The following is a 22,495-nucleotide window of genomic DNA, read 5'->3' on the forward strand; positions in this document are numbered from 1 at the left end:
TTCTTTAGTTTTCAACTTGTTTGTATACTTCAACAGTAAAACTGAATTCCTGAAATTCAGTTAGCTTTTGATTTGGTGTGCCATCCCAATATTTTTTGGCTCCATCTGACCACCCTTATGAAAAATCTCTGGGGGCACTTTTCTTTTTCAAGCCTGATAATTTTGGTTTAATTCCTGCTGGACTGCATTTGTGTGTCTCTGCTTACGTGATAATGTGATTGTCAGATTCTGGCTCCATTAAAACTCCGTCCACATACAGAGGTGCCAAGGAGAAGCTGTGGCGGTCCCATTTTTTTCCTTCGTCTAGACTGATCCTTCAGGAAAAAAACAAAACAAACAAACAGCTGTCAACACATGAACATCTGTCTTTCTGTCCATCCATGTTTGTCTCCTCTGCAGTGGCAAAATATATTGTTTTCCCCATGCATATAACATTAAACATCACAAGCGCAAAGGTTAAGCGAATAGTGAAAAAAAACAAGGTACAAAGAAATATGACAAAGATTTCAGGTGATTTAGCTTTCGCCGCGGTTGACAAATGAGGCACCTCAGATTCTCCTCAATGTGAAAAACTATCTCGACACCGAGCTGAGCAAAAGAACAAATGTTCCCCGGCCCAGGGAAATTTTTTGAAGGTGACAAAACAACAGAAAAGAGAGATATGACTCAGGTTGTAACATTAGAAATAGATTTGGGGGGTTTCAAATCACCTTTCCTAGAGCTTAATCACTCTTGACAGGGCTGTAATGTGCAGGGACATCAAAGTAGATAGTGTTACAAAGCGCCCACAATACGAGGGACTTACGAGGGCATTCTCAGTCTCATATTTCCACCCTGCTCCACTTTTCATTTACATAAAAGCACTCAAACCATCAGATCCAACCAAGAGTACAAAGCTGTAACCGACTCTCTGCTGTTGGAAATGATTCTGACAGTTCTGAAGCTGCAGTGCCGATACAATAATCATGCAAACTTGTCTCCATCAGCATTTCAAAACATTAAATGTAATCATATGCTGCATCAAAACCCACAAAAAAACCACCTGAAAATGATATCTCGGTAATTTCCCACTACGAATCCAACACCTACAGCTCCTACCTACACTAATTACGATGTCAGCTATTGTCGAGCAGAAGCTACACCTACCATAAGTGTCGAATAGGCGTCGCTGCGTGCAACACCGCCAGCAAAGCCCCTCCATTGTCAAGAAACCAAACGTTGTGCTCTTCATCAAAAATCTGTTGTGGTGACACATTGAAAAAAAAAGAAAAACACAGTTGCTCCCCTCATGATGACAGCACACTTTCAATATGAACACATAATCTTTTTAAGGTGAAAGCATGCGGTGTGGACCCACCTGTCTCCAGCTATTCCCTGCATCAGATGTTATAAACATCCCAAGGTTAGTGGAGGACAGTTCTGTTCCGATATTCCCTGAGTACAAAAACATGAATAATTTCACTCACTTGTATTTACATAGCAAAGAGTCCACAACACACCTATATGCACAATCACTTGATAAAATCGTTAGGTGTCATTTTGTGAATCTGTGCATGTCCTCATTTTCCACTGGAGGACACGTTTATGACTTCCTGCAACCTAATCATCTCACCCAAAGTATGAGATTTAGGGGCTGAAGTTTCACTATCTGATTTTCAATGACAGAAAGAGGGCAGTGTGTGATTAGTTTTGTGTGTTTTTGTTGCTGCTCAAATGCATTTATCTGAGGAAGTAGGGATGCCTCCAATCTGATCTGATCTGCTTAATCTATAAATCAAATGCACTCCCTTTAGGTACCTGTAGCCACGATGATTCCCGGCACGGACTTCTTGCTGGTGATGGGTCCGGACGTGTAGGGATTTTCCGACATCTCCAGATGAAGATGCAGCGAACAAAATGGCTGTCAACAAGAAAAACGGATTCCAATGGAGCACAGGTGGAGACAATATGTATCAGACAGATCTTTCGCGGAAGCAATTATAATTAGCTTTGCCTTCAAACTATGCTTCCCGTTGAGAGGAAAGTGCTAACATTCTCAGATAGCATTTATAAAACAAAGATACTCTGTTTCTCTCATCTCCTCTGCCTGGAAAATAAAAGACAGAAAATGGCTGAGAGGACACGGAGGGCATTTGAATTGTTTCATTCTAAAGCAAACAAGGCATGTAATTAAAATTCCCCAAGATGCACTGATAAAACTGGCAAAATTGATTCAAATCATCTTCACTCATCTCTCAGACTAAAGCGTGCTGAAAAACATCAATACAGCTTTTCAAACAGCAGAGGTTGGAGAAGGGGTCAGGAAGCAGACAAGAGCATAATGGTCATCTGTATGACAAAGAAATACTGTAACCTGCTATTAACTGAACAGTGTACATTATTTCAAACAGACTCTAAAGAACATACTGACTGGATAAGATGAATATTGTACCTGCTGAATAACAACACGGCCACATAATGTAATTCAGTGTAATCTAACATTCATTAGTCCGGTGTGACTACAGGTAGTAAATTGAAATCACAGAGGTTAATGGAAAGTCTGGACCCCTGAAACTAAACGCGATGACACTCTGTGCTTTACGCTGATAATAAGAATATTCCAGCAGAGTATCGCCTCGGCCATTTAGGAGGCTGGTGCTGAAGCTGGCGCCTCGCCCCGTGCAAATATGGCTCTGAATCAAAGAACATCCAAAGCACAGCTGATGAGGGTGAAACATTTGATGAATGATACGTGTCATAAGCTTCATTTCGCATGAATAAGAGCATTCATTCACTCCTGCCCAAAGGCCCGAGCTCACCAGAATGCAGTGAAGGTTGTTTCCAGCCACATCAGTGGCAGGGGCTGGCAGCAGGGCCCATGTTTGTCCCTTGTTGTATGTGATGAAAGTCTTGACATGGCTGTCCAGCAGTTTGTTGGCGAGATACATGCCATTTATCCCCTCAACCTATGAAGGAAAACAACATTTATCCATGCATATTCATGCTTTAGAGATAAAAGGATTACAGAAATTGATTCTATTCATTGTTTGAGCAGTGCTGGGAAAAGTACTCAGACCCTTTACTTAAAATATATACCATTCAAGGTTTCCCTTAAAAAAAAAATACTCATAAAGAAGCGATCCCTCTTCGTCATCACTTATGACCCACTCAAAGTGTGTGGTAGTGTATTTTTCTGCAGAGACTCTGCTCTCTGATTATACTTTCTCATGTTCTTCTTGCTTTATGATTTTGGGCTGTTTATGGGCATGTACCATCGTAACGCTCAGGTGAGGTTGGTACTTCATAAAAAGGTAGCAAACAGGTGCCAGACAGTAAAAATGCAAATATAACGAGGTGAAATGAGAGTGAATCTGGGGTGGCTGTTAGTTTCACTGTCGCTGCCGAGCACCTTTACAAAGAGTAACCGACAATCCTGCATAGTATACCTTTACAGTAATAACCTCAAAGATTTTCATATTTAGAAATGTCGGTTAAAATACTATTTATTGCTGAATGAGTTAACTCAATGATGATCGAGTATATGGCCCACTGATAAAAGTATACTTATATGTTTGCAGTATTATTAACTGGGTGTTGAGGGTGACAATTTGTAGAAAAATGCTGTATTAAGTTTCTGCTATTGCAAACCAAATGTTTCCTGCTGCTGCAGCTTCACATTAAAAGCTTTTAACTTGCAAAACAAAAGTTGACTTTTACTATGAAGAAGTCTCAGAACACTGGGGACATACATATAACCAACTATGTTATATTTATCAATCATACTGGTAACCTGTTTGTGTCATTGTATATATCGTATATAATATAAATTGGTTTGCACCTATTTACAACCTACTGTTGGCCAATTGTTTGGTTTTATTTTTGTTATACCCTGTTGTAAGTTATTTTTTTTATCTAAACTGTTTTCTAGTTCTGTAACTAGTTTTGTATTTTAGAATTGCGATACATTTGCTTTTTTTTGTTGCTATATGTTACGATATTCATTCATTTGTTCATTCATTTTCCATAACCACTTATACTGTCAGGGGCCATGTGAGGGCTGGAGCGTATCCCAGCTGACACTGGGTGAGAGGCGGGGTACAACTTGGACACGTCGCCAGATTATCACAGGGCTGACACATAGAGACAGACAACCATTCACGCTCACATTCACACCTACGGACAATGTAGTGTCACTAATTAACCTGCAATGTCTTTGGACTGTGGGAGCAAGCTGGAGTGCCCGGAGAAAACCACTGCTGATATGGGGAGAACATGCAGACTCCGCACCGAAGGGCTCTCCCTCACCCTCTTGCAGTGTGGCGACAATGCTAACCACTGCATCCCTGTACCACCAATATATTGCACGCTTGTATCTACACTCCTCTAACTTTCCTCTAACACAGCAATTATCCTCAGAATGAATAAAGATGACTTAAGGTCTGTCTTGTTCTGTCTTGTCTTGTCTGTGTCTTTATCTTTTCAATCAACTACATTACCGATATGTGTATCTTTACTTAGAATGGGCAGCTTTTAAATTGAATGTCGTTTGGGCTTAAACTTGAAATGGGTGTGACCTAAACAGAAGTTGTGCTTTTAAGCCTGAAATTGAAGTAGCTAAATTTATTATTTATTTCAAAACAATTTACAAAACAATCTGTGAATACAGCTTCAGATCATTCTTGATCTCACAACAGTAAGATAAACGCAGCTACCCAAATGAGGATGTTCCCTTATCAGGAGTACAGATACTGACATGTTTCACTCTGATGACACTCATACTCATTCCATCAGTGTTTGGCTCAGCCATACAGGAAATGCAATGTGTTTTTCAGTGAGCTAAGCACTTACCATTATCGTTTATCAAAAATGTGTCTACAGAATAAGACAACGGCCATTTTCTGCATTTTCTTGACAGCGGATCAGTTTGAAATATGCAGGGAGTAATGGAACGAGAATGAGCAGCCACAGTGAGCCGTTAGATGAAGAGCTGCAGGCGACAGGCTGCACACCTCCAACTTAGCAAGGTAACCAACTTTAACTTTCACCTTCACTGTGCCCCGCTGTCCGCAGACTCATGCCGTGTGCAGCATAAAATCAGATCACGGCTGCTCACAAAATGATGGAAAAAGGCTAATTATTGTCTGACTTCTTTATTAAAATGACAATTTTCTGCCCCCAGAACTCTGTGAGCTGTAGTATTAGAGTGCACTTGCTGTTACCACCAGTAACAAGTGTCACCAAATCAACCAGGACAGACATCTTTGCGATTGCTACTAGAATAAGCATTACCACATTAAGCATTGCCACAGTGTAAAAACACTCTGTTACAATGACAAGCCCTGCTTTTAAAATGTTATTTATGTTAGTTTTCGCCCCCTATCAGTGTTATTATTGTTTTCATGTTGGCTCATTACTCATTCATTCATTCTTTGTCTGTAACCACTTGTGCTGATAGAGGGTCGTGGGTGTGCTGGAGCCTATCCTCCCTGTCATTGGGTGAGAGGCAGGGTACATCCTGAACGGGTCCCCAGACTATTACAGGGCTGAGGTTCATTATTATTGTTGAATTACCATGTAAGCAGCATTTAGCTGACTGTGGTGGAGCTAATTTTAATCTCTTTTTATGCTGCTGCTTTGTTTAATCTGTAATAATGCATCATATTTTAGACTTAAATGTATTGTCATCCATCCATCCATTCATTTTCATCCACTTATCCAGGGTCTGGTCGCGGGGGCAGCAGCCCAAGCAAAGCACCCCAGACTTCCCTCTCACCAGCAACGCTTTCCAACCCCTCCTGGGGGACCCTGAGGTGTTCTCAGGCCAGATTAGATATGTAATCCCTCCAGTCTGCCCCAGGGCCTCCTACCAGTGGGATGTACCCAGAACACGTCTAACAGGAGGCGCCCAGGAGGCATCCTCATCAGATACCCGAACCACCTCAGCTGACCCCTTCCCATGCCAAGAAGCAGGGGCTCTACTCAGAGCTCCCTCCGGATGTCCAAGTTCACCCTATCTCTAAGGCTGAGCCCAGCCACCCCACGGAGGAAACTCATTTCAGCAGCTTGTAACTGCAATCTTATTCTTTTGGTCACCTCTCAGAGCTCATGACCATAGGTGACGTTTGGGACGTGGATGGACAAGTAACTCAAAAGCTTTGCCCTCCGGCTCAGCTCCCTCTTCACCACGACGGTTCGACACAGCACCCGCATCACTGCAGAACTTGCACCAAATCGCCAATCCATCTCATGCTCCATTCTACCCTCGCTCATGAACAAGACCCTGAGATACTTGTATTCCCTCTTTCGTTTCTGGCAGAGAACCACAGCCTCAGATTTGGAGGTGCTGACTCTTATCCCGACTGCCTCACACTCGGCTGCAAACTGCCCCAGTGCATGCTGGAGGTCATGGTAGGATGAAGCCAACAGAACCACATCATCTGCAAACAGCAGAGATGCAATTCTGTGGTCACCAACCAGACTCCTTCTGCAGAATGACGGAAAAAGGCTAATTATTGCCTGACTTCTTTATTAAAATGACAATTTTCTGCCCCCAGAACTCTGTGAGCTGTAGTATTAGAGTGCACTTGCTGTTACCACCAGTAACAAGTGTCACCAAATCAACCAGGACAGAAATCTTTGCGATTGCCACTAGAATAAGCATTACCACATTAAGCATTGCCACAGTGTAAAAACACTCTGTTACAATGACAAGCCCTGCTTTTAAAATGTTATTTATGTTAATTTTAGCCCCCTATCAGTGTTATTATTGTTTTCATGTTGGCTCATTACTCATTCATTCATTCTTTGTCTGTAACCTTCTGCTGCCTGGCTGCACCTTGAGATCCTGTCCATGAATATAACGAACAGGATCAGTGGCAAGGGGCAACCCTGGCGGACATGTTTGACTTTACGCCAAGTATGCAGACGCAGCTCTGAAAAGTCACTACAAATGAAGTGGAGTAAAAGTATATAGTAGCATAAAATCAAAATACTCAAGTAAAGCATCGCGTTATTGTACTTAAGTACAGTATTTGAGCAAATGTACTTAGTTACATTCCACATCACATCTGAGCTTTTTAAATGTGAGGATTCGCTGCTATTGTATCACTTTAAAATTAATATCTCTAAGTTTTACAATGTTGATCAGACAAAACAAGCAATTTGAATATTTTCCCTCGGGCTCTGAAAAAATGTGATACAACATTTTAAGGACAAAACGATCAATCAATTAATGGAGAAAATAATAGCCAGATCAGCTGATAATGAAAATAATTGGTAGTTTCTGCCCTTCTTTAATTAAAATAGCAGGTTAGTAAACTGACAGGTGCTTTTTACTGCCATATGAAATCACTGAAGGGGCATTAGTGGTGCAGTGACAGCCTAGCAACAAGACTAACCACGTACCTTATAAAAGTCAACCAGTAGGTTACCGGCAGGTCCTCTGCTGGTTCTCAGATTCTCTAATGAAAGGGTAAAGTAGACCCCGGGGGAGTCTGAGATATACAGGCTGTAAGTGTTGTTCTGATTCCACTCCTGGACTGCAGCAAATACCTGCTTCTCATCTGTACTGATGATATGCATGTCCTGCAGGGAGGTGTGGGTGAGAGCAAGTGAAACAGATGGAAAGAGAGGATGACAGCGAGCAAACACAAAAGAAATTTAAAAAAGAGGCAGTGAGCTTTTTAATAAAGTGTGACATTTCTTCACATAATAATTTCATTTCTACAAAACAGCAAACAATAATCATGTTTCTTTATGATAATACATTGTTTGTTATCAGACAGTAATTTGTAGGGCTGACCCAAATGCTTCGAAGCTTCAGTCGTTGCCATGGTAATCAAAGCTCAAATCTGTATTCAAATGCTCTGTTTTTTTCCTTTTAATACATATGCATTACCCCAAAAATCCCAAACAGCCCATAAATTAAGAAATACTAATCCAGCATTATTCATTATGCATCAGCATTCATTATTATTAGTTATTCTCAGACAAGGACCTTTAAACTTAATAATAGTTCTGTGACTCTGACTATCATCTGAGTCAGTTACTAAGAAGTAAAGTAGCAAAATGTTGAAAAAGTCACACATTGTGAATAGTTTAAAAATTTGCGAAGGTGACTCCCAAAAAATCAAGTGCAAGGATACCAAAGGAAACTGGTACATCACAAGTCCACAACAAGGTTGCAAATCACTACAGTCTGTGTTTGAAGGATATATCCAGGATGTCAAACTGACTCAGCAGCAACAACAGGTTAAAAAGACAAAGATAGTTAGAAGCTAAAGCCGAACTATAGGCTACAGATTACAGTGTAAAAGTGAACCACCACATCACTGCTGATCACCACACAAGACAATGAATATAAAGGGAAACTTTGCTGATATTGAACCAGCTGTGTGGCATCACAGTGTGTGCAGATGAACAGTATTTGGCTTTGCTGCTGTGCTGCTGCCAGCACCCAGACCTCTGCCACCGGATGGGCAGGGAGCTCCGGGGAAAGCAAACGCTGTTCATTTGCACACAGTGTGATGACACACAGCTAGTTAAATATCAGCAAAGTTTCCCTGCTTCCCTTCACTGGCTCCTGTACAGCAGGGTTGGTCTTTGTTTCACTGTTATAATCATTACAAAGCAAAAGCAGCATGTGTATACATTCAGTAGGCTATATCTTCAGTAGCTAGCTAGCTAACCCTACACTTTTCAGGGTTTGATTTTGGTTTTGGAACAGGGAAGAAACATATATCTTTTTCCAACCTCTCCAGGTAACGAGTATCATTAATACACAACGTGCCCCAGGCACAACGTTTAGCTCCAAATCCACAAAACCAGCCTGAAAATGAAGGATATCTGAAACGACTGCATTACAGTCAATGGAGCTGTGTTTTTGTCAGATCCTTGTCTGTGGAGGCCTCATGCTACATGTATGTTATGATTGGCCAGTCTGCATCTGGGGGCGGGACCTAGCAAAGAGTCAATTGTCATATTATTTTATGTGTATTGACTGAAAATGAATGCTTTAAAAAAATCAGACTAAAGTCCTCCTCTCATTTCTTCTCAAACCCTGATTGAAGCCTTGATTAATCACAGATTTTTCTCAGGAAAGCTTTGATGCCCAAACACTGATATTCAGGACAGCCCCAGCTGATTGGTGTCTTTGCTGCTTACCTTCGGAAGACAATATTTAGGCAATTTCATCCGCTTGAAGGACTCTCTCATGTAGGAGACGAAGTAGCTGGCTCGTCCTGACTTGGTTACCTTTGCATGAAATAAGAGAAGCCTTGTCATTCCTTAAATAGACCACATATACATATTTTAGTGTCGCTTCACATAACACCTTGTTTTTCTCTATTTTAGGTCAGCGGCTCTTTTATTTGCATTTTGATTGATGCCACGAGTTTTTACTACATACATAGAGAGGACTATGTAGACTGTCCGGAAAATGCAAAATCAAAATGGGATGAGAGTGTTGGTTTTTTTTAACAAGACAGAGTCACATCCCAAAAGTGAAATGAGGACATGAAGCTAAACCATCTCCTGAAGGAGGTGTATTAATTTGCAACGCATGACTGACTTGATGAAAAAACACTTGCAATTTTACTCCACAGTGTCGAAAGCAGACTGAAATTACAAGCACAACAGAAATTATTATCATTATCTCAATTAGTCTAAAGCTAAGAGGCACTGAATATCGTCTTGGCTTTATCTACAGTGCGTCTTGAAGATCTTAATGCACTAGCACTTTCCTGTCCACTTACAGGCAGGGCAACACTACTTGATTGCTTATTTTCTAATCAACTAGAAGGATGGTGTTTGTCCCCCAACACACTACATTAGGGCTCTAATGGAATAATCTATCGAAAATCAATGAGCTGCATTTTCCCAGGCCACATTTTTGAGGATGTTGCACTTGGCTGTTCCTCCTCTCCCAAGAGACTTTGGAGGTGTTGAAGACTGCTTATTTCGTTGTAGCCCAATCGATAACCTCATTACTCTTTGTCAAGTTAAATCCAACTGCCCCGAGCAATGAAAGTCACAAGAAAGTCATCTGTGCCACCACAGCGTCACACAGACACTCTCCGTGTCCAGTTATTTTCACCAGACATCTTCCTCGTGTCTGCCTTCGCCTTGACGGTCAATCTCATCTCGGCTAAATGCAATTTGGGCATTTTATTGAATCACCATTTCTGAATCACGCTGTGATATATTTTTTTCATACATTCTCATTCTTACATCGCAGCCATTCCAATCAAGTCTGTGGATTAAGTGTGTTGAAAATGAAACTGGGTCACCGCTAAAGTACAGCTGCTGCAACATCATATCATATCAAAAGATTAAATCTGTGGATAAATAAATTAAAAAACCCAACAGCAAACGTTTATTCAAAATGGCAGAGTGCAGAGAGATTCACTACAAACACTAGAAAACTGCCATCATTTGATTTTTATTTTCCTGGAACTTAGCTGGAGTCTAACAAGGATGACCAAAATGCATCAAGGCTGACCAGCAGAGAGAAAATTACTTAGCTGTGGATGGAAATCAATGACAGCGGAGGGCATTTGAAAATTAAATTTCTAATAATGACCCTGACTGCCTCTCACTAATTGGAGTCAAAGTCAGAGCGAATGGTAATCAGGACACCAACCTGTCTATTCACAGTCCTTTTTGCCGTGAGATCTCAGCTAGCAAACACATTTTTCAGGGCATGGAGTGTGTCTGTGTGGAAAGTCAAAACACTGAGCACGAGACACATGAACGAGACAAAACATAATCAAAACACACATCGGGCAAGTGGGGAACAGGTGTGTTGGGGAAAGCCATTATGTGGGTTTTGATGAAAAAGCATGAAGCACAAGAGACCAAATAAAAAAATATAATAAAAACAAAGAAAATTCCACAGAGACAGAAGCTGTTGGGTGCGATGATGAAGAAGGAAAAGGTAATCTATTACTACACAAACCTGTGTGAAAACATATTCATCCTGCACAACCAGCGAGTTGGTGTCTACATGTCCAGGGAAGAGGTACAGTCGGCTGCCTTCTGTGCAGCGTTGGGCTCTGCACTTCACGTACTGGGCGCCTGGAGGGAGGCGAAAGGAAATCAATCAGAAGTAAATTACAACCATTTACACCTTTAAACTGCACTTTGTATTCACTGGAGCTGCTGTACAGTATGCATATGCACCCTGGGTTCACCATTCTGAAACAACTTTAAGCTAACTGTATCAATAATGAAAATATTCAACAACTACAGTGGACAGTCGTCCCTTTTTGCAATTCGAATTTGCTGAGATTCAAGACTAATGCAGTACTTGCGGTGTAATACTCTACAAAAAAAGTTAAGGATTTCCATCTGTGTGAGACAAAAAGAGTTTGTATGCTAATTCAGAGGCAGATTTTCTCACCGCAGGAGGAATATGAGTATCTGTTCCAATGCAGGAAACCCCTATAATTGGTTTGACAGAATATACCATGCTGTTTAGAAGGGGGGGAGTTGAGGTTTGTCTATGAGACACAGGGGATAGATTACAGAGAAGAAACATCCATCAACCCACTAAAACTCTCCGTTTTTGTCAGGAGACACCTATTCTGCTATACTAGACTTCAGGGACCAATCTGAACAGCAGAACGGGTCTCATCTTCCCCGTGACCTCGCTCTAAATGAGAAGCATGGGGGTCCTGTGGGTCTTGCTACTGCGGCGGACTGGAGTGCAGCACTCACGGCCTTTCGCGATGCGCGTCTCGATGTGGACCACATCTGATTCTCTGTCCAGCCCCATTACCGCCCTTGAAAGAGCGTGAGGGGGGGGGAGGAGATAGAGGAGGAGCAGGAAGAGGTGGAGATGGGGAAGAAAAGGGAAAATGAGAATGAGATAGAAAAAAAAAGAAGAGGAGGAGGCCAGGTTGAGTATCACAGCTGTAGATGGACTCACATTCCTATTCTGTGAAAGATGTTTTTATCTCCTGTAAATCAGTCAGTGGAGAATCTGCGCCACCAGCGGCAATTAATCTCAATTCACCAAAGCATCAACACAGGAAACAAACATCAGCTACTCCCAGAAATATCCACCATGGCAAATGTGTGTTGTTATGAAATTGTAGGTGGCTGCAACATCATTTTGAAAAATAACTATCTGACATAATGTGCACAAAGGAATGGTTTTCAAGAGCACAAATAATGCTTTTTTTTTGGGTGCCGCTTTACCCGCTGCGCCGTTTATTATTTATCTAACGTCTCGCTGTTCATGCATGTGGAGAGGATGTCCTCCAACCAATGTCCTTTCTTTCACGGCTAAAAAACACTCTCGGGTTTGACATGTACCATGACAAACAGGGATAAACGGGCTCACATCAATATTCAATGCCTTGTGCCCGAGCAGTCGAGATTACTAAATGACAGCGACAACAAAAACAGCATGTCATGTTTGTGCTATGGAAAAAGAAGCACAATATTCCTCCAGGTCTACGTGACATGGATGTAATCAGTTTTGTGCTTGACTGCCATGAGGGGGGATATCTTTTTTTTGACAAGAGGTCACTGGATCCTCCTGGAAGCACAGGGTCATGAGCATTGTAATTATGCAAATTACAATCAATCAGTGTGCAAAAATAGGATCCACGTAATCATACCAGTAGAACCGGCCTGGCATCACGTTGTCATGGACAAGCTGCCACCTCCTTCCAAAGTCCATCGAACTGTACAGCTGCAAGATAAAATTAGACCGATGTTCGTCAAACATAGCAAGACATTGCTAATAAGCAGCCATTATGACATCTGCAGTAGAATCACAGTGAAAATAAAAAATAAAAACAGGCTTCAGCATCATATCGTCATTGCGGATTCACTCAGAAGCTACCTTGCTGTCATGACTGTAAGCCAGCATCCAGTTCTCCTGTGCAGGATGGAAGAGCAGGCTCAGGATATTGAAGTTAATGGGATGCTTCTCAAAGCTTGCCCCTTCATCTGAACTGATGAGAACAGCGCTCTCTACCTCTGGGTCGCTAAGCATCATTATCTAAAGTACAGAGGGCCAGACGAGGGATACGGCATTAGAAGAGGGAGAGAAGGAGAGGGAGACACAGATACAGTCATTTGGCAGCAATTTATGAAAAAAAAAAAAAGTGTAATTTGATGTCAGGACCGAGCTTATGAGAGCTCAGACAGAGAGATAAAAGCAACAGGGAAGTGCTGACCTTCTGTTTGTTGGTCGGGCAGACGTACAGGTAACTTAAAACCGTCCTTGAGCCCACTTTGTCGTTGAGTTTGGTGTAGGTGCTTCCATAATCAGAGGATCTGGACACGAACAAAACAAAAACATGTCGTATGTTGGATAAAAAAAGCTCCATTAGAGACCTGCCTGAGACAGATTTTAAAGCACCATACCAGTGAGTTTGGCATGTTTTAGCCCATTAACTGCAAATCAGTTATCCTTCGCGTGACTGCATCCTCCAAAGCATACCCTACGTTTTAGATTGATTTTCTACCTCTCAGGCAGCCTTTTGCTTTATGGAAAGAAAATCAACTTGCAGGGGGAGTGACTAGCTTCATGCTAATGTGTTATGTTTTGTTTTTGTTGCTCTTATAAAGCACTTTGATGGAATCCTGCAAGAAATGTGCCTTCCCAAAGAAGTTTGCTGTCATTACTCCACTAGCCGTCTACTGTAGGTGCTCAAATTATTAAAAAGGACCAAATGGGGGAAAAAATAACATGTAAAAACGCACTCACTAATGGAAGAGTCTGCTCTTTATTCAGCCAACATGTTTCTACACGGGGTGGCAGCTGAATAAAAAGCAGAGCTCTCAAGTAGTCAGTTGGTGTTGCAGAGATTTACAGAAATGTGCTGTGCAAACAGACTGATTAAATTAATAACTGTTAAAGGGACCCTGTGGAGTTTTTGAAAAGAGTGGGAAATGTTTTGATGAATTTGTACTCATTTTGTTTGCATCTTGTGTTCCTGTGTTGCCAAATGTTTTCAATAGAAGGAAGCAAAAGTCTGCTCAGAAAGGATGTCGCAACATTACATCACAATTTATTCGCATATCTGTCACATCATTACCAGCCTAGCTGCCAAACAAAATGTTGGTATTGTATGTTTCTATGAGCCACAGTTATGTTACATATGTGTGTTTGATAAGGCTCATTTCAACATTTCTAAAGTAACATAGTTCTGATTACATGTATATGAGATGACTGTCATCAGAGAGGTGGGGGGGATGATGGATGGAACAACCCGTTCTCACTCTGAAGTTGCCCAAATCTGGAGCTTGGTCAATGACTTGCGGCGTCAGACACCAACGAAATAGCCATCCTTCAATGTTGGCATGATACGTGGCCAGTTGCTGTTACAGTTTAATGGCACCAGCAGCATCAGGGGGAAACGGGAACGGCAAGACAAGAACGATAGTTAAGGTGGCGAAAGTCCAAGAGGTGTGGGTGGGAGGGGTGGTGGATGGGTCAAACAAACACCGACTTTCACCCGAGAGAGTGGTGTTTGCCTCCTGTAAGAGTATAAAGCCAAACCCTGTTCTTTTTTCCTAAACCCAACCACGTGCGTTTTTTTCCTAAACCTTACCACGTGCGACGTAATGCTTTTATTTTGAAAGAGACTGTATGTAAACAGTAAATTTCCTGTGAAAATGGAAGTGTATTTTGAAAGAAGACAATGCATGTAACACCCATGGTCTTTTTCACATCGTATCTGGACATGGAAAGTCCATGACCAAATGTCGATATGTGTTGAGGTCGGAGTGTGAATGTGTTGGATGGAATGACACCTAGTTTGATACCGACAAACAACGGATGGGTTTTAGCAAGACATCAGCAGCATTTCAAGCGGTGACTGTGACACCAAAACTATATTGAAAGTCAAAACATGATCTGCTCCTAACCATAACCTTTTTGTTTTTGTGTCTAAACATAACTACGCATTAACCACAGCATTGTTGAAATATGCTAACATCTCTTGCAGATTTGTTGAAACAAGTTTCAATATATCCGCTCCATAAACTCTGTTGTTTGAAAATCAATCATGTAACCCATTAGCTATAATGCGCCGACAAATTAGCTTTATATTAGCTCTTTTTAAAATGTGTCTGAATTCATCCGCAGATATTTGTTAACAGAGATTAGCAGAAATGACCGATGCACAGAAAAGGAAGTCTTGGCCCAACTATCTGCTGGCTACACCTGATAAGCCCAAATTAACAGCCCTCACCACCGGAGGCTTTGTTGTAGACGACAGCCAGTGGGTTCCAAATTGTCGGCCACATAATGATGTACAAATGTTACAAAAACAATGCCAACATTTATTCTGATGATAGTGTTGTCATTATGCAACTATTTACAAATATACAAGACTCACAACATTTAAAGTAAAAAAAAAAATTGTAAATTATTAGATTTCTTTTCATAGGGATATATCCATTCATTTGCCTTCCATTTACTACATTTAATTTCATGCTGCTATCATCTCATTAATATGCATCTAAACCTGCCTCTAACTTCATAAGTCTGATATGTTGGATGTTTTATAAATATAATGAACAGAGAAGATCCAGGCACTGCAATAAACTCACTCTTGTAAACTCTGTGTATTTTGACACAAAATGAATCTAAAGAGTAAATAATTTACAACAAAAACAAAGGAGAGAGAGTTCCTTGGACAAACAATGGAGATCATAGATTTATTGTTGTATGTACAGTCACATTTATGCTACTGTTGGGCTAAGGATTGGCCAACTGCACACTGACTGTGAGGCCGTTTACATGTTGACGGCTATTTTCATAAACGGACATTTCACCGTCTCCGTTTTCAAAAAGGTCTTCGTTTACATTTACCCGTGTATATATACACAAGAGCATGCCAAACCTGTAGGTGGCAGTGTAACGAGAAGCTCAAGCCTTCCATGTATCCATTGTCACCATAGCAACATAGGTCGCACTTTTGACACAGGCGCAAGTTCCGGTGCATACTGTGACGTCGGCTGCCTATAACTCCATTTATCTCCGTTTATCTCAGTTTACATGCAAACTCGCAACCGGAGTTTTCCAAAATCTCCACTCTGGCCGGAGTTTTTAGAAAGACTCGTTTTCAGAAGAGAAATCTCCATTTGCGTGTAAACGAAGGGCACAAACGAAGGAAGATGTCTCCGTTTATCAAAATCACCGTGTACGTGTAAACGGCCTCTGTGTGACGCCCCTCTCACTGTCTTGAACAATGTTCCAGCCAGCCTCATCAGGCAGTTGGCTGACATGGGAGGGTCGTTACCTTGATTAAGCTCACCTGGGCTCCCAGGCAATAAAAGCTGCCTCATGTGTTCACTTGGCCTATCCCTTCCTTTCAGCTGACACCCACCGGGCATTATTGCTTTTGGTTTGCACCTTCAACACCTCCACAACACACCTGGCGCTCACCCATGCATGGAAGTTAATTTTAGTTTAATAAATACTGCTTGTTTTAAGTAAATCTTTTGTGTGGACTCTGTTCTCCTCACATTCACTGAGCCAGTTTGTGACAACTGAGAAATATTGGTGACCCTTTTCAAGTTTAAAGTCAAGAGGGCTGCTAGATTTGTCCCAGAGTGCTTTTTTGAAAGTCACCAGAACTAACAAGACAGTCGTCAAGACAGTAATGCAAATGTACTGTGCTGTGATGATGTCAACTGGTGAGGGTGAAGCTGCAGTCAAAGAAAATAAATACACTGAACGAATGGCCATATCTATCTTACTATATAATGACAAAAACTCTGTCTGTGTGTGTCTGTGTGTCTGTTCCACATTTTTCTCCTCACTGACTTGGTCAATCCATGTGAAATTTGGCACAGTGGTAGAGGGTCATGGGAGGATGCGAATGAAGCAATAATACATCAATTGGCCAAAGGGGGCGCTATAGCAACCGATTGAAATTGCAAACTTTGAATGGGCATATCTCATGCTGCGTATGTCGTAGAGACATGAAACTTTGCACAGAGATGCCTCTCCTCATGAGGAACAAATTTGCCTTAAGAACCCATAACTTCCGGTGCTACAGAGTTTGACCGATCTGCATGAAACTCGGTGAACATAATCTAGGGACCAAAATCTAAAGTTGCCTCTTGGCAAAAGTTGGAAAACTTACTAAAACTGAGCTTCTATAAGGCAATGAATATTGCGGAGGGCATGGCTCATCACATAAAGGTGTATAACATCTCAAGGGTTTCGCCCATCACCACGCAACTTTGTAGGCATATGACCACACATAATCTGAGGGGACCCCTCCATTACTGACCCCATCAAACAAAATGGGGGCGCTAGAGAGCTAATTTCTTATCTAGGCCTAACAGCCATATTGATTTTTACTAAACTTGGCAGATATGTAGAACAGGACGCCTCAAGGTGACTGGAGAAATTTAACTCTAATTGGCAACTGGGTGGCGCTATAACAACAGAAAAATGCTTAAAAATGGCTAAAATGCGACCGATCGCTGTGGCTCCCCCTGTGGCTGAATGTTTGTTTATTTCTAGTTTTTGGTATGACTAAGTCATGGTATGCTATGCTGTACATAATCATGGAAACTGTCAGTCTGTCATTCTGTCAGTCAGTCCATCATTCTACCAGTGTACCCCACTTTTAAGTCAATACAACATACAAACACTTTAACTATCTGCCTTTCAACGTGCTACCTCAACTACTAATGTACTAGCCCACTAACTATCCCACTGTTGGCAATGGTACTACTGTACTTTCAATAAAGCAATCGGACTCACAAAAACATTGCTCTTCTTAATGGGTTCAGTTGACTATTTAATCTGCAATTTCCTCTGACCTGTATCCCAAACACACACCATGTGAAACTGTACATGAGCAACTGTGCACTCAATGGGTATGGACTAGTTATTTAAAGTGATCAACAACTAGCAGCAGTATGAAAGCAATGTAGCAATGCACCAGCTAACAGGACGTAGGAAACTGCTAACTAATGTTACATAGATTATGGATTAAATAATGCCAGTTTCAAATAATCCTGTTTACAAAAAATCTGACAAGGTACCTTTAGCATAGTGTTTTTTGGGATAAAACAAAAAACGTGTTGATGTTTTATTGCATAGGGGATAATCTGAAAACGTCTCCTCCTTCTCCTGTATTAAAAGGAAGAGAGTGATGCCCTCACATTTTAGTGGATATCAACAAGAAAGTATGGATATCAGGAGAAGCATGAAGCAAGTTTGGTAGCTTTCTGCATTAAAAAATGTTGACATATTCATTAGGCATCTCTTACTTGCAACTACAATACCATTCAACAAAACGTAGCTTTGACAAACACATTATGCAGACTAAATATTCACTTCACACGTGTCAAGCAAGTCCTTGCAGGCTGGATTTCATGCTACACTGACATGTAATGAAACCAGCGGCTGCCTGCAAGATAGGAAATCGATTTATGAAACTCAAGTATGCCTTGGAAAATGGTCAACAGTAATGTAAGCGTATACAGTAAATGCAATTTGCAGTGAAAGGACTGAAACCTCCAACACAAGCAGAGTCCTTGAATATAACAAAATCCTGAGTGATGAACACATTGTTATCTTACAGCAGATGAGCCATTACTCTCCTTTCATGTTGGTAGATGTTTGTACATTGAAGACAGTGAGGAAAGAATTTGAAGACATCCTTTCGAGAGCAGTGGGGGAATCCTTTCATGCTGTTTTTTTTTTAAAAAATCTCAAATTAGTGGCCTTTTGTTCTCTCTGTTTGCAACTGACTGAGAGATTTAGTTTCATCCCCTTGTGTTCAGATTTCTCTTCAGCTGGGGAAGCTTAAATGTGGCATTTCAGTCACTATAGCGCAACAAATTAGCACCACAAAGACGACAAATACAGGTTTACGTTGTTGTAAAAATGCAGATCAAAGGAAAGGAAATAAATGAGAATAAATGACACAGTTCTTGGTCCTTATTAATTAAATGTGTTTAAATTTAATAAGTCATTAAAGTCTGTCACAACATGGAAGAACTGCCTTCTCCTAACAAGTCCATGCATCCCATGACTAGGGCATGTGTTTGTCATCCCAATCTCCATATTTCTCCTCGCCACAAACAGCCGATCCACGCTCTCAGTTCTACCTGAGTGCCTCCAAATGTAATTTCACTGCATAATTGGATAGATACCCAGTGTCTGCTATCATTGTCTGTGCATTAATCTGAATCGTCCCATTTGGTGCTGACATTGTTTACAAAGACTTACCCCCAACACATTTGTATTTGCGCTTAAGTACTCCTTTCAGTTGTCTTTGATTGAGGCTGGAAGAAAGCCTCTTAAATGATGTTATTACCTCGTGAAGTTTCTTTTGCAGAAAGGTTAGCCAACTAAAAACACAAAGGGGCTCGATGCGTGTTTAGATAGCTTCTGCAAGTCACCCACTGATGTGCACACTGCATTCTGCCACCAACAGTGGCCTGCAGCTGTAGTCATAAATCATTTAGTGTGTGTTATCACAGAAATCATTTACTCCCGTTTCTTTTCATAACATTCAAATCTCTGCTTTTCTAATACCCATACTAAGAGCCTTCGTGCACCCCCTGAGGTACACTCTAATTTACTCGTGGTGCTATTGTTAAGCAGACACCTTGATGATGGAAGACCTCCTGTACACAATATGGGATTTCAAAACGTGTCAAGTCGGGTGTAAATCTTAGCTGCGCCTCTGGTGAAACAGATATTAATTTGAAACTCTATGCTTGGCGGACTGATGGTCTCTTTTTCACGTGTATTTCAGAATGAAATGAGTTCTCTGCAGGCTACGGGGGAGGTGAGAAAAAAGCCATATCAGAGGCTGGATTGGCCTCTGTGGTATAATCCTTAATGAATTCCATTCTTATTTATGATCTGACAGGGCACTGTAACTCACCTCTCAATACATACTGAATGGAATTACTACGGCTATACAGTAGAAATTGCATGTCAATCGCTTCTGAAACAAAAGGTTACGGATGACAATCAATCAAAAAACTCCATCAGGAAGTTTCTAGGTCAAAGGAAACGAGACACAAACTAAAGATCTTGCAGATAAGTTTTCACGTTTATCTTTTCAATAGTCTTTCAGAAAGTTTCTCAGGATAGACAAAAAATGGGTTGGGCCTTATCTAAAAGTTTGGTTTTCAGTCATGTATAGGACTGAAGAAGAGCTCGGTGATATGGCCTATAAATAACATTGTGATATTTTTAGGCTATATTGCAAAACACAATATATATCTGATATTTTAAAATCTCTTCAAAACAACTGTAGACCACTAACGTACTAAATAAACTACAGTTGTGATGAAGTTAATTAGAGTATAGATATATTAAAGTCTACTGTTTAAATTAAATAAAGCGCTGTTACAACAAAGTCAAAGTACTCTATTTTTATGATAAAGTTAAATAAACCATCATTACAATATAGTTAAATAAAGGACTGTTACAATAAATTGTAATAAATCTAAATAAAGTAGTGGTACAACAAAGTAGTGGTACAACAAAGTAAAAGTACTGTTATAGTGCAGTATAATAAAATACTTTTATGACAAAGTTAAATTAATTATTACAACATAGTTTAATAAAATGCTGCTACAATAAAGCCATAGTACTGTTAAAGTTAAATAAACTACCTTCACAATTAAGTTAGTTAGACAGAGTACTGTTATAACAAAGTAAAAGTACTGTTATTGTAAAGGTAAATAAAGTACTATTATAATTCAGTTAAATAAACTACACTCAAAATAAAGTTAAAGTACTGTTATAATAAAGTCAGATAAATTACTGTTATAATAAAGTTTAATAAAGTACTAGTACAATAAAGTTAAATAAATTTAAATAAATTACAGCCACAATAAAGGTAAATACAGAACTGTCTTAATGGAGTTAAATAAAGTACTATTTTAATAAAGTTACATAAAGTACTGTTTTAATTTAATAAAGTTAAATACAGTGCTGTCTTAATGAAGATAAATAAAGTACTGTTACAATAAAGTTAAATAAGGCACTGTTATAATAAAGTTAAATAAAGTACTGTTACAATAAAGTTAAATAAGGCACTGTTACAATAAAGTTAAATGAAGTACTGTTACAATAAAATGAATTAAAGCAGAACCACTGGTGCTTTTATTCTGAAGCACCCGGCTCGTCCCAGGTTGGAAGTGTTGGTGTTTTCTCTGTGAACTTTAAGCCCCGAGTCAACAGTTAGATGTTAGCAGTAAACAGAAAGTTAAACTGTAACTGTGCTGCCATTATATGTGAGGATTTATTTGTTATGAGCACGTAACAACCTAGCAGCTCTGCAGTACGTACATTAAAAATATTTACATGACGTATTAAATGGTCACAATATGGAGCCCCGCAGATACAAAAAATATGCCTCATTTTGCACACTATCACCCAACAGAGTGGTCTGGATGGGCGGGGACACATGTGTGATGTTAACATGTTTGTGACTCTTTTTGTGTGTGTGTCTGTGAGATGGGAAGCTCGAGAGAACTGAAATGTAAAAGCAAATCTCATGTCGGTGGCTTATAATGTCACAATTTATATTCAATGCTACGATACATCGAGTATAATCGATATCGCTGAACTGAAGACTGAAGGAAGCGAAGAGGAGGATGCTTCATTCTGATCTACTTCAGAAAGCTTTATTAAAACATACTTCATAGTGGCTTCCAGTGTAACTTCATTGTTCATATCCTGGCGACTGAGAACACTATAAATCACACTTACACTACACTGCACCCTCTATGAATATATTATCCTTATTGTTTTGGGGCCTGTGCTTTTGCATTTTTATAAAATCCTTGCAATGATGCCATAACCTTCCTATTTAGATGGAAAAGGAAAAATAGCAATCATTAAAAACAAACTTACCTCCAGAGTGAGCTCTCAGTAACAGCCCCCAGGTTGAAGTCATACAGCTTAGTCAAGATCAGGATCACCTGCAACATAACAGCAACAGACATGCTTAATTATACGCCAGCGTTTTCACTAAAAGGCTTTTGCATAAGTACCCCCGTACATACATTACCTGTCTAAAGCTAATGATGTGGAATGAATACAACATGTCTGCTACATCCCTTTACTAATAAATATCAGCGTCATACAGTATGTTATCCCAATGACAAGTGATCCTCATGTTGTCAGGAGATGTCAGTCTGCTGGTGGCAGGTTCTGAAGAAAATCCATGTGGGCTGTCAAGAATTGTGTCTGTATCTCATGTGGAATGATACCTACATAACAGTAAAATCTCAACATAATTGTTCACTGAACAATGAAAAGAAATGCAGTCAGCGGCTGCACCGCACAGCCCTCTCTCTTTCTCTTCTTTTTTCTTCCTTTCCTGTCTTGCTTTTATCGTCACAATAGTCAAGTATCTGCAAAAGCACCAACAAAATGTTGATTTCAAATGTTATTGGAAGATGTTATGTCACTTATTTTACTCGCTGGAAGACGTCCAGCTCCAGTTTTGGCTAAATGCTTTTGCATGTTCTCTGAGGATGGTTGGACAATGTGTTTCTGGGG

The 22,495-nt window shown here is 40.4% G+C and overlaps 1 protein-coding gene across 1 annotated transcript in view; it reads right to left on the reverse strand.

The window, feature by feature from the left end:
• The window catches only part of sorcs3b (sortilin related VPS10 domain containing receptor 3b), a 64,079-nt gene that overhangs the window by 20,760 nt on the left and 20,824 nt on the right, over nt 1-22,495 (reverse strand). The window contains exons 2-14 of the mRNA XM_049600695.1: nt 21,845-21,912; nt 13,167-13,266; nt 12,830-12,988; nt 12,603-12,676; nt 11,695-11,759; nt 10,934-11,052; nt 9,142-9,231; nt 7,384-7,563; nt 2,799-2,945; nt 1,798-1,900; nt 1,358-1,434; nt 1,147-1,238; nt 207-314 (exon numbers count right to left, since the gene is read on the reverse strand). Coding sequence (XP_049456652.1) covers nt 207-314; nt 1,147-1,238; nt 1,358-1,434; nt 1,798-1,900; nt 2,799-2,945; nt 7,384-7,563; nt 9,142-9,231; nt 10,934-11,052; nt 11,695-11,759; nt 12,603-12,676; nt 12,830-12,988; nt 13,167-13,266; nt 21,845-21,912 — 1,382 coding nt within the window. The remainder of the gene's footprint in view (nt 1-206; nt 315-1,146; nt 1,239-1,357; nt 1,435-1,797; nt 1,901-2,798; nt 2,946-7,383; nt 7,564-9,141; nt 9,232-10,933; nt 11,053-11,694; nt 11,760-12,602; nt 12,677-12,829; nt 12,989-13,166; nt 13,267-21,844; nt 21,913-22,495) is intronic.

The sequence above is a fragment of the Epinephelus fuscoguttatus genome, linkage group LG16 (genome assembly GCF_011397635.1).
Source record: "Epinephelus fuscoguttatus linkage group LG16, E.fuscoguttatus.final_Chr_v1".
Lineage (NCBI taxonomy): Eukaryota > Metazoa > Chordata > Actinopteri > Perciformes > Serranidae > Epinephelus > Epinephelus fuscoguttatus.